General features: G+C 46.2%; 1 protein-coding gene across 1 annotated transcript in view; it reads left to right on the top strand.

Moving 5' to 3' along the window:
* The window catches only part of GRIK3 (glutamate ionotropic receptor kainate type subunit 3), a 230,191-nt gene that overhangs the window by 134,200 nt on the left and 78,839 nt on the right, over nucleotides 1-17,152 (top strand). The window contains exon 2 of the mRNA XM_077753181.1: nucleotides 6,938-7,114. Within this exon, the coding sequence (XP_077609307.1) occupies nucleotides 6,938-7,114 (177 nt within the window). The remainder of the gene's footprint in view (nucleotides 1-6,937; nucleotides 7,115-17,152) is intronic.

The raw sequence follows: 17,152 nt of genomic DNA, 5'->3' as shown, positions 1-17,152 counted from the left end.
AAAAAATTTTAATGTTGTATTTATTTCTGAGAGAGAGAGAGAGAGAGACAGCATGAGCGGGAGAGGATCAGAGAGAGAGGGAGACACAGAGAGAGAGAGAGCTGGCTGTCAGCACAGAGCCTGACACAGGGCTCGAACCCATGAACCATGAGATCATCACCTGAGCCAAAGTGGGATGCTTAACCAACTGAGCCACCCAGGCGCCCTGAAAATTTTTACATTTTAAAATACAAAAGAGAATGCATATTTATTGTAAATAACCTAGAAAAATCAAAATAGGAGCAAGTGAAAAGTATCTGTAAACCCCTTCCGTGCAGAGAAGCTCATTGATCAAATGTTGGTATAAATCTTTCCAGTCTTTTTTCTATAAATATAGATAATGTGCTTTTAGTTTGATAAATAGATTTCAAACTGTAATATAATTTTGTTGCTTTGGTGGGGTGGGGGGGGGAGAAGAACAAGCATTTTCTGTATCATTAAGTATTCCTTAAGAGCATTCTTTTAAAGCTTTTTCCTTATTACCAAAGCCCTTGCTTGGTGCAGAGGACTTGGGGAAAAAAGCACTAAGCAGAAGCAATCCATTATCTTTTTACTTTCTAGAAAGAACCTCTGTTAACATTTTGGTGTATGCCCTTCTGGTATGTCCTTTTTGATTTTAATTGGAATGCATTAAATTTATAAATTAATTTGAGGAGAACTGACATCTTTACAATATTGAGCCTTCTCTTCCAGGAGAAAGTTATGCCTCTCCATTTATTCAAGTCTTCTTTTATGTCCCCCAGTAAAGTTTTGTAGTTTCCTTGGTATAAGAATTGCACATTTATTGTAAAGTATTTTATTTTCTTATTGTTGCCTTTGTGAATAGGGTCTCTCTTTTTCCTTATAATTCCTCACTGTTTATTGCTGATATACAGGAAGGCTATATGTTTTTTCTATATTTGTATGCTGGCTCCTTGATGAGCTGTTTAGTTTCCATCTAATTCTCTTGAGTTTTTAAGAGAACAGTAATAAGCATCTGCAAACACTATTGTGTCTCTCTTGTGATTGCACTACCATGATTTGTTAATTTTGTCTTAGTTATACAAGGATTTTAAAGAATATCTTCTTATGGAAGATGTCTGTCATATCCACTTGCGGGCATATAATGAATCCCTGTGCACCCACCACCTGGCCCCAGTGATCAGCAACTCATCACCTTTATGCCCCATTTTTACCCTTTTCACACTCACCCTTTCCCTATTATTTTGAAGCAAATCCTTGGCACTGTATCATGCCGTCCTATACCCTGACTCTTTTTTTAATGTTTATTTATTTGTCTTGAGAAAGAGAGAGCAAGCAAGAGCAGGGGAAGGAGAGAGACAGTCCAAGCAGTCTCCACACTCAGCACAGAGCCTCAGGTGGGGCTCAATCTCACAACATTTGAGATTATGACCAGAGTCGAAATCAAGAGTCAGATGCTTAACCAAATGAACCGCTCAGGCGCCCCTACCCTGACTCTTAATGCCTGCAAGTTGTTCTTCCATATGGGTGACTTTTAATGTATTGAGTAATTTCCTACTTTGGGACATTAAATTGCTTCTATCTTTTTCAATATTATGTCAAGAGTATCCATATAGATCAATGTGTGTATGTATTTCTAACGTATTCTAAATTTATATCCCCAGAGATGCTAAATCCCCAACATTAAATTAAAATCCCTAGAATTACCAGATCATATGGTATTTTGATCATTTATTTTCCTTGAAACACATACACACAGTCACATGATGGCTTTTCCGATTAGAAATAGAACACATGTTCACTGCAGAACTTTTGGAAAATACAGAAAAACACAAGGAAGGAAATTAAAGTCACCCGTAATCTTGTCACTCAGAGAGAACCCCTCTTGACATTTCGGGGCGCAGTTCTTCTCCTCATGTTTTATGCGTGGGCCCAACATGTTTATGCACACCCATGCACACTCACACGCGTGCATACTACGTGTTACAGGTTGTAAGCCTGCTGGAGGGCTGAGGTGGGGGTGCCGATTTATTTGTCCTCTTTTTAAAATACTCACTTTATTTTTTAAATATAACTTACTGTCAGATTGGCTTACAACACCCAGTGCTCATCCCAACAAGTGCCCTCTTCCATGCCCATCACCCACTTTCCCCACTCCCCCACCCCCATCAGCCCTCAGTTTGTTCTCTGTATTTAAGGGTCTCTTGTGGTATGCTTCCCTCCCTGTCTGTTTGTAACTATTTTTTCCCCTTCCCCTCCCCCATGGTCTTCTGTTAAGTTTCTCAAGATCTACCTTTGAGTGAAAACATATGGTATCTGTCCTTCTCTGCCTGACATATTTCACTGAGCATAATACCTTCCAGTTCCATCCACGTTGCTGCAAATGGCCAGTTTTTATTCTTTCTCATTGCCATGTAGTATTCCATTGAATATAGAGACCACATCTTCTTGATCCGTTTGTCAGTTGATGGACATTTAGGCTCTTTCCATAATTTGGCTATTGTTGAGAGTGCTGCTATAAACATTGGGGTACATGTGCCCCTATGCATCAGCACTCCTGTGTCCCTTGGGTAAATTCCTAGTAGTGTTATTTCTGGGTCATAGGGGAGTTCTATTTTTAATTTTTTGAGGAACCTCCACACTATTTCAGAGCGGCTGCACCAGTTTGCACTCCCAGCAACAGTGCGAGAGGGTTCCCCTTTCTTCATCTCGCCAGCATCTATAGTCTCCAGATTTGCTCATTTTAGCCCCTCTGTCCAATGTGAGGCGGTATCTCAGTGTGGCTTTGATTTATATTTCCCTGATGATGAGTGACACTGAGGATCTTTTCATTAAATGCTCACTTAAACTTTTTTTAAATTTTATTTATTTTTGAGAGAGAGAAACAGTGTGAGCAGGAGAGGGGCAGAGGGAGAGAGGGAGACACAGAATCGGAAGCAGGCTCCAGGCTCTGAGCTGTCAGCACAGAGTGAACTCACGAACTGTGAGATCATGACATGAACTAAAGTTGGATGCTTAACCAACTGAGCCCCTCAGCATCCTTTAAACACACTCACTTAAAAAATTGTTTTTCCAGGAGCCCCTGGCAGGCTCAGTCGGTTAAGCTCAGGCTTCAACTTTGAGTCAGGCCATGATCTCACAGCTCATGTGCTGGAGCCCTGGGTGGGACTCTGTGCCTAATAGCTCAGAGCCTGGAGCCTACTTCGGGTTCTGCGTCTCTCTCTGTGTGCCCCTCCCCTACTAGTGTGCGCTCTCTCTCTCTCCCCACTTTCTCTCTCAAAATAAACATTAAAAAAATTTTCTAACTTTTTAAAATGATGGAAATAACTCAAGTACCCATCAGCTGGTGCTGAGTGGGTGAAGAAAATGTGGCACATGCGTAGAAAGTGATATTTAACAGTCAGAAGGAGTGAGGTACTGATGGATACAACATGGATAAGGATCAGAAATATATTAAGTGAAAGAAGCCAGATGCTGAAGACCACCTATGGCATGATTCCATTTACAGGAAATGTCCAGAAAAGATAAACTTTTAGAGACAGAAAGTAAATGAGTGCTTGCCTGGGGCTGGGAGGTGGAAACTATGATTGACTGTAAATGGGCACAAGAGATCTAACTGCAGTGATAGGAATGTTCAGGATTGTGAGGGTAGCCACACAAATCAGTACATTTACTAAAAACCATCGTACGCTTAATACAAGGCGCATTTCGTGGAATTGCTCAACGTAAATCACACCTTGATGAAGTTGAATTTTTTTAAAGGAACAAAGAAAGAAAACATAAAAACTTCATTTGGAAAATAAAGAAAAGCACAAAGAACAACATAAAAAAATTTACCTCGTGGGACTGTTCACCTGCACTGTTTTGAAATGTCTCCAATTATTCTGTCTATGGTAGAAATTCCTCCTCATCTTCCTTCTATTCTTCCTCTTCTGACATAGAATCACATTGCATCTTGGACTTTATAACCTTTGCTTTTCACTTAAAAGTATGCCGTAGGTAGTTCTCAAATTGTTAAATTTTTGCTCTGACATGGAAAGATACAGCTTATTGGGGCTTATTGACTCTGTCTCTGTGTTGGACGTCTATGGATGCCCCTCCCGATCCCCAGTGGTGTGTCCCCTGTTGTTGTCGAAGTCAATTCCTAGAAACCGAAGAAACTGAGTCAAAGGGAAGTATTGAGTCAAAGACCTGAGCATTTTTTAAGGCTTTTGGTATTTTCTGGTAGCCACTGGGAAACGAGGTGTACCAGTTTTCACTTCCACCAAGAGTTAAGCAGGTGTCTGTTTCTATTTATTTCTGAGAGAGACAGAGACAGACAGTGTGAGCAGGGGAGAGTCAGAGAGAGAGAGGGAGACACAGAATCCGAAACAGGCTCCAGGCTCTGAGCTGGCAGTCAGCACAGAGCCCGATGTGGGGCTCGAACCCACGAACCGTGAGATCATGCCCTGAGCCAAAGTCGGATGCTTAACCGACTGAGCCACCCAGGCGCCCCAAGCAGGTGTCTGTTTCTAAACACACTCAGCAAGGGGCGCCTGGACGGCTCAGTCAGTTAAGTGTCGGACTTTGGCTCAGGTCATGATCTCACAGTTTGTGGGTTCGAGCCCTGCATCAGCTCTTTGCTGACAGCTGAGAGCCTGCCTGTTTCAGATTCTCTCTCTCTCTCTCTCTCCTCCTCCTCCTCCTCCTCCCCCACTGTGCTCTGTCTCTCTCGGTCTCAAAAGTAAACTATAAAAAAATAATAAACATGCTCAGCAAAGCTGGGTGTTATAATTTGTTTTATGTTTGCCCATGGGAGAGGCTAAACATGGTATCTCACTGATGGTTGAAATGGAGTTTATTTGATTTTTAGGGAGGATACACATTTTTCAAATACGTTAACAGCTCTTTGTAGTATTTAAAATTTTTTTAAATGTTTGTTTTTTGAGAGAGGGAGAGAGACAAAGCATGAGTTGGGGAGGGGCAGAGAGAGAGAGAGAGAGGGAGACACAGAATCTGAAGCAGACTCCAGGCTCTGAGCTTTCAGCACAGAGCCCAACGCAGGGGTCAAACTCACAGACTGCGAGATCATGACCTCACCTGAAGTCAGATGCTCAACCAACTGAGCCACCCAGGCTCCCCTGTATTACTTTTTTTTCTTTAGGGAAATATCCTTTGCATATTTCTCTACTGAAGTATTTGGGGTTTTTTTCAGTAACTGTTTATTTTATAAAATAAGATCATCAACTTTTATATGGACAAATAAGTTACAAATATTTTCCCAAGTTTGATGTATGGTAGTTTTGATAGATTATTGTTTGATATATATTATTTCTGTGGAGTTATTCATGTTTCTTCTATGGTTTCTGACATTATTGTAATGCCTGAAAAGGCCCCCTCCACCTCAATATTGTATAACATTCACCTATATTTTCTTTTTTGGTACCTTTATACTGTCTTCTTTCCTCTTTCCTTCCCTTACTTTCATGCTATTTAATCTTTAATCCACTTGGAACTTATTTTGATATATGGCTTAAGATTGGAATCTAACTTAAATTTCTCCCAAATAATTGAATAATTGCCTCAGCACAATTAATGAATAATTTATATTTTACCCACTGATTGGAAATGGCCACCTTTGTCATGTCTTAAATACTTATCTCTACTCACATCTCTTTCTGGGGGCTTTTTATCTCATTCTGTTGATCTGTCTGTATTTTCACATGCCACTGGGACATGTTTTTAATTATTTTGGCTTTTATGATCTGTTTTAAATCTGGCAGTGCAGATCATCTCTCATCTCTTCAGGCTGTTATCTCCTGGTTAGTCTTCCAGATGCATTTGAGAGTCATCTTGTCAAGTAAAAGAAAAACCCTCCTATGATTCTGATAGGAATTGCATTAAGTTAACGGAAACATTAATTTGGAATAAACTGACACCTCTATTCTTGGGCCCAACTATCCTGAAGCGGGACACGCTTTGTCATTTAAACCTGCTATTACATATTCATACTGTAGTGTTGTCATTTTTAGTACTGAAATTGCATGCTTCTTATTTGCTTTATTATTAGTTATTTGATATTTTTGTTGATATGTTATAAAGAAGATCTTTTGCCATTAGGTTTTCTTACTGGTTGATGCTGATATAAAGAAACGGTATTAATTTATGCTAACTGATCACCTAACTCGACTCTCCTGCTAGTTCTTAACTAGTTTTTGTGTTTGGGGATTAAGGGTTTGTAGGAAGTCATTTATATCATTGGCAAGAATTTTTCTTTTCTTTTCAAGAGGTGTGCCTCTAAATTCTTTTTCTTTCTTATTTTGTTGGCTAATGATGTGGCGTGAATCTTTACCCCTTCTTTATTTCTTTAATGAGAATGTCTCCAGTGTTTACCATTAGTGTGATATTGAAGGCAGATTTGAGCTAAAGATGTTTCAAGGCAGCGACTTTTCTGGCGCTAGTTTATTAAGCATTCTTAACAGCAGTATATATTGGATTTTATCAAATGCTTTCCTGCATCTTGTGAGTTGATCGTGTGTTATTTTTTTCCCTTTGAACTATTGATGTAATGGAATGATATTCATAGATTGCTTTATGTTGAACCACTCTTTCTTTATATTGAATATAACTCTACCTGATCATGTTATCCTTGTCATATTCTAATAGATTCTACTTGCCAGCACTCTCTTGAAAATTTTCATAGCAATATTACTAAGTTGGTCATTTTATTTGGCTCTGTTTGGCACTCTCTGTTGTCAGTCTCTGTTCCTGGCTGATTGAACTAGGAGGATCCTCATATTTTGTATGCTGTAGCACAATTTCTATGTATAGGAATTATCTAGGATATTGTTGAGCAATTTTTTAGGGAAAAATCTTGTCCATAAAACCTTCTGAGCCAGCATCTTTGTTAGCATGTCCCTTCTTCCCCAGCACACATGATTTTACCCATCTCTTGCAGGAGGAATCTTTGAGTATGCAGATGGCCCCAATGCCCAGGTCATGAATGCTGAGGAGCATGCCTTTCGATTTTCTGCCAACATCATCAACAGGAACAGGACTCTGCTGCCCAACACAACCTTGACCTATGATATCCAGAGGATTCACTTTCATGACAGCTTCGAGGCCACCAAAAAGGGTGAGTATGCAGCCTTGACTGTTCTTGGTCTCTTCCAGGAGTAGAGAGAGGAGCACGTTTGCTGTCCAGAGTCCTGAAAATGGGCCTGAGCTCTTGGTGGGCTTGAAGCTTAGAGCCTATTCTGTCTGGGTTGGGGACCTGCCTCATTCCCAGTCCACCTTTGGCTGTGTCATCCCCCAGGTTGTCCAGCAGGAATTTCAAGGCCACTGGAAAGTGCCGTGAGGAAGTGAGGGGCTACGGGAGCAGGTGGAGGATGAGGGGTGTGGGTCTGAGATGGGACTGGAGAGGTAGCAATGAGCAGGTCAGGTCAGATCCCCAACATCTTTGAACCGAAGCCGGCATTTTCATTTTTTTTTGATGGAAATACCACCCAGAATATCAATAGTTAAAATACATATAAAACAGATAATGTACAAGTTCAAACATGCAACATTTACTTGGCATAAAGAGACCTCCTGAATGATTTGACTCCAGAGGCTATGGGTAACACTTCAAGTTAGACATTCAGTACATTTCCATGTTTTGTTTTAGCTGCACAATAACAAGAAAAGTATAAGTCATAAAAATAAGTCTTAGTAAGTCCAGTCGAACAGTTTTCCCCACACCTGAGTTTTAAAAAATAAAACAAATGTTGGGTTGCATCCTTCTTATTAGTGACACAACTCACAATAAACTCCCGTAACTGCACAGAAAAGATTGGAGAACTTTATCCTAAGATTGTCAGGGGCAAAAACAAAAACAAGGAAACTTGTCAATACCTGAATGAGCTAACAGTTTCCACTGTACCATATAGCACATTTAAGTATACACATATGCTCTTTTGTTACTATTTTAAAAATATAGTTTATACTCACCCACTCACACACACATATTTAACTGAAATTAACTTAAGAGGCTCAAATAACTCTAGAAATAGCTTCCGTATATCCCTAGATTCCCAAGGAACTCCATTTATAAAATTTCAGGCCTAAAGAATATCATTCCCCAGAAAGACAAGGTCATCATAGCCCCTTTCTTTTATTCTTCAAGGCCATTATCACAATTCATAGCTAAATAGTGGTGTGTGCTTGTTGTCATTTCTCTTCTCTCCAACACTACTGAAAGGAAGGCTGTCTCTTGTTAGCTGATGTAGCCCTAGCACCTAAAAGACTGGTGTATAGTCAGTGCTCAGCGAAATCATTATTGAGGGAATCAGTCAATGAACGATGTGAGAATGGGGCATGGAAGTCTGAGCATCATTGCTCAGGACCCCTGTCAGCTAAGCTTAGGGACAGCGTCATTTGTGTATCTTGGGAAGATCCTCTTGGTCTTCCTCAAGGGTTCCCAGTAGCTAATCATGGTCTCCTGGGCTCCCAAGAGCACCTGCCAAGGTGCTTCCTGATGCTGCTTCTGTTTTCCAAAGCCCTACTGTTGGTAGGCATCTTAGCATAGAAAGACAGTGTAGCACGAGCTTGGAGCCAGAGCGCCTAGCCTTGCACCTTGTCCATTCTGATACTAGCTGTGACCTGGAACAAAATACTCTGTGCCTCACTTTTCTCGTCTACAAAATGGACACACTTCTGTGAAGTGCCTAGAACAGCGTCTGGCACGTATGAAGTCCCATTTTGGACTTTGCTCATATTACATTGGCTGTCTTCCCCTCTGCCCACTGAGTCACCAGGTTAAGGGGCTTCACACCTACAAGCACTTTCTCCACTGCTGGCCCCGTCCCGCTTCCCTGCTCCTCCATGCCTCGTGAGCTGAAGGGCACATTGAGCACGATATCCTTGACATTTTTGACACCACTGCCTTGAGTCTCGGAGCCGACTTGCAGACAGACTACAAGAACCCCATGCTGTTAGTCTCGAAGAGTGGTTCTCTGCCCATCACCCTTCTCCCTGTGCTCGTAGCCCCTCCCCCCACCCACCCGAGCCCTCCCAGCTCTCTCTCCGCATGCCCTGTGGCCAACACTGTGCAGTCAGAGATCCACCTTCCTACTGAGAGCTCCTGCTGGCATCCTCTGCCTGGCCTCATCCAGCTAGAAAGTGACTGAACTCAACCAAAACTGCTCGGTGAAAAGGTGAGGACGTAGAACAAACGCCTGGAATCAGAACAGAGTTTCACGTGGGCACAGTGACCCCAAAGGGCTAGGCTGGGTATTCTGTTCATTTTTTTCTAAAAATCCCTAAAATAAGATGACAACTCTTTAGTAGCACACTTGTGAGTCAGCATAGGGACCTTCCCCAGCCAGCACTGAGCCCAGGGCAGAACTCTGGAACCTTCTGAGGCACTTCCTCCAGCAGGAACTTGGAGTCCCATACTATGTGGAACTGCCGAGTGGTGGGTGACGAGACCCGAGACAGGACCACCCAGCTCTGGAAGTCCAGTCAGACTGATCCAAAGGACCAAAGCCACACACACACACCCCATCCCCCACCGCATGCTTTGTTTGCTTGCAACCCTGAATGGTGTGTTCTGCTTTTCTTCCCCCAAATCATCAGAGCCCAAGGGTCCTGTCCAGGCTAGCCCAAATGTGACTTCCCAGCCACACTTGTGCCATTTGCTCCCTCAGCCTCTGAGCTCCAGCCCTACCTGCTGTCCTCTATGTGCCATGCTTCCTCCCACCTCAGGGCTTTTGCACATGCTGTTCTTTTTGCTTGTAATGCCTTTTCCCTGTCCCACCTCTGCCCTGCCATTTGTCTAGGTCCTCAGGGGAGCCTTCCCCAAGTCCTCAGACAAGGTCAAGTCTTCACCTCATAAAGCTCCGGACTTTCTTTCACCACCCTGATCCATGGTTGTGTGTGTGTGTGTGTGTGTGTGTGTGTGTGTGTGTGACTATGTGATTATTGTCCGTATCCTCTGCTAAATGACACACCTTTTTGCCTTTTCGCTGCTGTACTAAAGAACCATTGCTGTGATAGACTGTTTAGCCTGTTTTTGAACTCTACGTAAATAGAATACCAGTGTGTGCTTCCTAACAGTCTGTACAACATACCTGTGAGATTCATCTGGGTTCTTGAATATAACAGTGGTCTCTTCTTCATTGTTGTATAGCGTTCTACTATACAAATATGCCACAATTTTCAAAAACTCGAATTTATTGTTGGACGTTCAAGTCACTTCCATTTGGGGTCCCTGGAGTACTGCTGCTAGGAACATTCCAGTAGATGTCTTTGGGCACAGAAAGGTGCACATTGGTGGGCAGACACCCAGGAGTTAGAAGTATGAGGGCCCAGGATGTCATGTGTTCAGCCAGACAGCTTTCCAAGTTACACCCCCCACCCCCTTGGGCATCAGATGGCAGTGGCAATCCATCCACGTCATCACAAACACTACGGGTGAAGTCAGTTTTGTTTCTGGCCGTTCATGTGCTGGATATCTCATCATGGTCATACTTTGTATTTCCCTGGAGACCAGAGATGGTGAGCACCTTTGCATATGCTAAAGGGGCATTTGAAGTTTCTCTTCCCTGGAGTGGTTTTTGAGCCTTCCAGCCACTTTTCAAATGGGGTTGCTTGTCATTTTCTTATTGACTTGTAGGAGTCTTTTATATATGGTGGGTAGGAGTCCTTTGTGGGACTTCCGCATTGCATAGATCTGCTGCAAATGAGCTTACCTTTCCACTGTCTTTTGAGGAACAAAGTTCTTAATTTGAAGACGTCTGATTTATCCATATTTTCTTTACAGTTAATGTCTTTGTGTTCTATATTTGTCTATCCTAAAGTTATGAAGATTTTCTTCTACGTTCTAGAAACTCTGTTGTTTTGTCTTTCATAGTTGGCTCCGTGGTCTGTCTTACATCATTTTCCGTGTATGGTGGGAGGTAGGGGTTGAGGTTTATTTTTTCTATGCAGCATTGGAGGGAGTGAAAACTGGTGGAGCTTCTTGGGGAGCTGTTTGGAAGCATTCCTGGCCACTTTGTGATAAGAGCACAACGTGGGAAGTAAAGGTCCATTGATGGGAGAATGGACAGATTGGAGGATAGTCATACAATAGAATTTGAATTAGCAGTAAAAAAAACAAAAACAAAAACAAAAACACCAAACCATTTCTTCCTTCATGAAACATCACGGATGAGCCCTGCAGACATAATGTTGAGTGAATGGACAGAGGTCACCTCTGGGGGAGGGAGGAGTGTGAATGGGTGTCTTGTAAGAGGAAGAGATAACCTTAGGTGTTGGGAATGTTTTATATTTTGATCCAGGAAGTAGTTATGGCAGAGTTATATGTAAAATTTCATAAGAGTCTGTGCTTGTAGTCTACACTTGGCTTTTTTGTGTCATATCTCAATAAAAATATTTTTGAAGAGGATCCTCTCTGCCATCACTTCCCCTTGACATCCCTCTGATAATACACCTAAGACGGTCGAACCCACCACTGTCTGACCCTGGGGGTGTCTCTGCCCTTAGACTGTGCCCCCTTTAGGCACGCCCCATCCCTCGGGGAGCCCCTCATTCCAGTGATCTTTATTTTTTTCTTTTGATCTTTGGTTTTCGAAAATGTATTCCTTGGGAGCATCATTAAGACTCTTCTGGGGGATGGCCTTGGCCTTCATTTTGATCAACCCATTGATAATGACAAATGCTGCCATTCCAGCCGCCTTGGGCCCCGTGGGGTGAGCGGGTGCAGGGGCGTGGAGGCTGGCATCACGTGCCGCCAGCTCTGTTTGAATTAGTCCTTCCCTCCACATGAGGCCCAAGAGGCCTTTTCCCCATTAAGAGGGACTTTCACGTATTGTCTTTATTTTTAAATGTTTTGTGGAGAATTAAAAGATGAGTGACTGCCAAATGGTGCCCGAGCCAGCAGCCCAGAGAGCGCCTGTGTTTTCTCCCAAGCCTGACCGGAGCGGGCCTGGAATCGACCCAGCGCTCCCCAGGCTCCTCTACTGTCACTTATTCTCAGGGCTGCTCAATTCCTTTTAAGACACAAATTGATTGGGATAATTTTTGCTATAACTACAATTGCCATGGAAAGGGGGTGAGGGGGGCTGTGGACTCCCGCAATGACTGTGAACCATTGAGTTACTGTAAAATGACCAGAAAATGGATTCCAAATTGAAGCTACAAATAATGTAATTACTGCAGCGTGTGCTCAGGGCTGCCAGCACAGGAGTTGGCTGCTGCCCTGGAAACATCTGGAGATAAAGCTGCCACCACGGCTTCTGTAGCCCCTGCCCTGGTCCCTTGGGGGCAGCGGTGCTCTTCCAGGCTGGAAGGTGCTCAGAAGCTGAGGGGAACATGGAGAAGATGGAAAAAGGGACGAGGAGAGAGGCCAAAGAGATGGAGTGGGTGAAGGGCAGCAATGATGCTCACTGCCCCCCAGCTGTGAGGTGTAATCACTGCATCCCCGGCAGGATGGAACCCAGTGTGGCCGTCATCCTCCCGCCACCACCACTGCCACCACTGCAAATGCCAGTGCACCGGCACCACAGTGACCATCATCACCGTCAGTGATACGGTGGTGTCACCTCCATTCTTCGCGTCCTTGGCGCCACCAGCACTACCACTGCTGTCGTCTCCATCCCTGCCAGACAGCAACGTCTCGTCAGCACCAGTCTCATCAGTGCCAGCATTGTCACCGTCATTCCTACGGCCATTGTCACAGTCATGACGCTGACATCCTCATCAGCACCAATCTCATCAACGCCATCAAAATTATTCCCTCCGCCCACAGCCTTGCCAACATCACCACCCCTACCGTCATCCTTCTCCCCATCTCTGTCCCCGTCCTGGCGTCAGCATCTTCGTCTTCGCCAGTCTTGTCAACACCAGCATCATCGACGCAATGACGGTCATCAGCATCAATTGTTATCACCTCCTCTCCCATCAGCGCTTGTGTCACCATCATTCTTCCTACCACCATCATCACCGTGACTGCCGCCGCATCCACATGTCTATCGTCACCAATCCTGTCCTCATCGTCTCGCCGGCATGTCACAGTGTCGACGTTATCACCCATTCCGTCTTCACCACTGCCACCGCCATGATCATCAACGGCCACACAGTATGTCTTCACCATCACACTCTCACTGCCGTTACCTTCATCATTGCCTTCACAATCGATGTCAAAATCAGAATCGCCTTCTTCAAGATTGCTCTTTTTTTTATTTTATTTTTTTTCACGATGGCTCTTATAATCCTCTGCAGAATCAGAACTTGTGTTATTATAACACTCTCCGCTGCCTCAGTCAGACAGGATACCTAGCCTTTGGGCCTGGGCTGGGGGCCATGACTAAGCGGTGAGGCGAGGTGAGGGTCAGGGTTTAGAAAGTGTTGCCTGCCTGCTTCCAGGCACGGATCAAAGGGGGAAATCCAAAGGGCAGATTCTTGGAGGTGGCAGTGAGGCAATGAGACATACTAGTCATGTGACCAAGTTATCAAACAGAGGGTCTTAGAGACCAGAGGAAAAGAGTAGAGATGAGGGTTGGTAGGATGGACACCAGGGACATCAGAGGACAGCTGGAAGCTTCAAAGCTGGGGTAGGGGGCAGAGCACGAGAGAAACATACAGATTTTATAGAGCGCCCACGGTCCCAAGCTGTGGGCAAGAGGGGGTGACCAGGCCTGGACAGCTGTCACATGCTCACTGTCACCATCTCCTTCATGTTGTATCCAGCCTCCATGGCTACGAAGTGACTCCCACGTGGTGTCCTCCTTCAGGAAGCACCTGCTCTCGGGGACAGAGTGGCCGGAGAGACAGTCAACACACCCAGAGAGCAGAGGGCCAGCATGAGTGAGCAGCGAGTGTACAGGTCAGAGCACGTCCTCCTTGGGGCGAAGGCCCTAAAAAGAAGAACTTCCTGAAATTGGACAATTTACCAGCAAACCAAGGTTCCTGTTTTTGAAGCATTTATTATTCCAGGGGCTGATCTCACACAGAGGGCCGCTCAAGGTTTATCGACTGTAGGGTGTGAAGAGCAGGGAACAGGAGTGCTTTCCCAGCTTGCTCTCCGGTCCTATAACTGCGGGAGCCCTGGGAAGGCGCCCTGTGCCCACTGGGCACCTTCTCCTGCACCTGGCGTTGGCCACGAGGCGCCCGGGTCACCCAGGGGTCCTCTGTGCTGGCGCTGCTGCTTCCATCCACCGCTGCCCTATCCCACGTTCCAGGCGGTTCCAGCGGACTCCTGACAAGAACTGGCTCACCCCTGCCCCCAGAGTGCTGTTATCTTTCACCTGGGCCAGAAGTGGCATTCTCCAGTGTTCTCGAGGGAAGTACAAATTTCAGGGGAATAAGTATATAGTACTTCCTGGTCTCAGGAGGCAGAGGGGGAGGAGGGAGCGGATGTCAGTGAAGAGGAAAAAGTACCCTGAAAACCACCCATTCTGATCAATTCAAAACCACCCTAGGGATGCCTAGCTGGCTCAGTCACTAGAGCATGCAACTCTCGATCTCAGGCTTGTGAGTTCAAGCCCCACGTTGGGTGTAGAGCCTACTTCAAACAAAACAAAACAAAAAAACCCCACCCTGTATCTTTGGATGCATTGGTACCACCCTTAGCCCGGGCAAAAGGCCCCTTTCCCTGGGTCCCTGGGTCCCTGGGTCCCTGGGTCCTGGGTCCCTGGGTCCCTGAGTCCCTGGGTCTGTGCTTCGGAGAGGCTGCCCTTGTCCTCTGGTCAGCGGCTCCTCCCAGAACAAAAGGTTCGTGGGACCAGGGGCACTTGCCTACCAGAAGCCTGTGCCCTGCCCGTCTAGTCCTTGCTCCAAGTATCTAGAATGCTGAACTTCCTACCCACTCGATCCTGAGCCCATCTTCCAGGCCTGCATGAGCCTCTTCCTGGGGCTGTTCTCCAGAGGGACAGCCCTACCGCCATGGTCACGTGCCTGAGCCCTTTCCAAGGCTGAGCAAAGGGCAGCTCAGATATGGACAGAGGTGGACACAGGAGTCCGGTGAGCACACGGAAAGTGCAGGACCCCTTATGGTTCAGGGTGGAGCCGACAGTTAGAGAGAGGGGGCAGGGTGGGAGCTGCCCCCCCCACCCCTTTCTCACATCACTGCATATGGAAGTCTCCGTTCTCACTTGACTTTCCAGGTTGTTATGAAAGTGTATTTGTCAAGGCAGAAGGAAAGCGTATGTTTTATGTAAGTTTGTTAGTTTGACTTACATTTAACTATTGAGCCACAGAGTATGTGGGCCTCCATCTGTCCCCTAGTGTGGGGCCCTGCAGATCCCAGGGGTGGCCTGAGCACGAGCAGGTCATTCCCAGAGGCCCCTGGGCAGCCAGGACCTGTCTGGGCCCGCAGCGCCCCGATGCTGAGGCGCTGGTGTCTTGTTTCCTCAGACCCCATAGGTTCATATGTGCACATGCAGTATTGATCTTGCGGCCATAGGCTTGGCGAGTTTGTTGATGCTCCCTTGATGCGTTGGCTAGGGCTCCTCTGGTTGCAAGGGACGGAGACCCACATCCTAAGTGGCTTAAGCACAAAGAGCAAGTATCAGTTCATATAGCCAAAGTCTAAGATTCCACTTGGTCAGGGGTTCTTATGTCTTCCTCTCCTCTGGCTCTGCTCACCGCCACTGACCCTGTCCCCAGACAAACGCTGCACTTTCTTGGTGAGCACAGCTTGGCTGCTGCACCTCCAGGTCTCACCCACTCCCCCACCCCCGCCCGACCATGTCCCATTGCAGCGGGAGAGTGCTACCTTCTCAGCGTGAGGTCTCGTGGCATCCTGTTAGCTCTGACGGGTCACACGACCATTAAAACCAAGGACTGTGGCCTGAAGGAGGCCAGTGTCTAAGGCGCTTGCCTTAACCCTCATGGCTTGGGAGTGGAAGAGACAGTGGAGCCCAAAGAAAAATCAGAGACGGGTGCCAGAAGAAAGGGGAATAGCTCCTAGGGAGCCCTCTCCCTCACTGCCCCTGAAAGTTCACCCACCTTAAGGATCTTTTAGGGACAATCCCTCCGTGAGCCCATGCCCCTGCTTTGAGCCCACAGCTGCCCTGAGGCTGCTCATTGAATCTCTGCTGGGCCCACCGATGTTTGCCCTCCCCAGGAGCCTTGCCTGTCTGGCCTGCCTGAGCCCTTGGCCCCCACTCCCCCAAGAAAGCAAAGTGTTTGAAGGCAGAGATTCAACACATTCATTCAGTAGATGCTAAAGCACCTACTCAAACCAAGTACCGTTTTCAGCACCGTTCAGGTACTTTTAAGGTACTATTTATTGTTGATTCATCAGTAAACAACATAGACCAAGCCCTTGCTGCTTTGTGCTTATGTCCTAGCAGGAGGAGAAAGTCAACAGATGGATAAGACTTTCACTGGTCATTTAATAAAGAGAGAAACAAAGCAGGGTATACGGCATTTCGGGAGCATGGCTGGGTGGCGATTCATATTATAGGTTGGACAAGTGGTGCTTATTTATAAGACCACACAGATGGAGAGACCTGGGGGAGGGGTGGGAGGGAGTCCTATGGATTCTGAGTGAAGAGCAGTGCAGCCAGAAAGGACAGCAAGTGCAAAGGCCCTGAGGCAGGAGTGTGTTTGGTGTGTCTGAGGAACATCATGGAAGCCAGTGGGGCTTGAGTGCTGTGAGGGAGGGAGAGAAGGATGGGCGATGACATCAGAAAAGTGGGGGTGGTGATAGGGACAGGGGTGAGTCAGGGGTGGGGAGGAAGTGCGGCGAGCACTGGAGGGACTTTGGCTTTTAGACTGGGTGAAACTGGAGACTTTGGAGCAAAAAAGCGATGTAAACACCTTAGGTTGGGAGAGGCAGGAAGGCAGGGCGGGCCCCTGAGGAGGCTGGGGCCGGCCCGAGGCTCCCGCAGTAATCCAGGCCGAAGGGGATAGTGACAAGGGTGAGAGGCAGTCAGATTCTGATACATCCCCGCGGTGGGGCAGCAAGACTGGGGTGAACTGGGATGGGGGATAGGACAGAACAATGGGAGTTGGTACAAAACCAGGGTTCGGGCCATAAGACATTGGGGTGGTGGGGCGGGGAGGCGAGGAGGCTGGGAGGGGTGCAAGTTGGACTCCAGGCTGGGGCTGGAGGCTTAACAGTCCCCAGCGGGCAGGGCTTCATCCTACCTGTTTCTCAGCCTTCACCCCCCCCCCCCCCCCCGGAACA

Source organism: Crocuta crocuta, unplaced genomic scaffold (assembly GCF_008692635.1).
Source record: "Crocuta crocuta isolate KB4526 unplaced genomic scaffold, BGI_CrCroc_1.0 scaffold303, whole genome shotgun sequence".
NCBI lineage: Eukaryota > Metazoa > Chordata > Mammalia > Carnivora > Hyaenidae > Crocuta > Crocuta crocuta.
The sequence above is the reverse complement of the archived record's forward strand: the minus strand, read 5'-3'. Positions and strand labels throughout refer to the sequence as shown.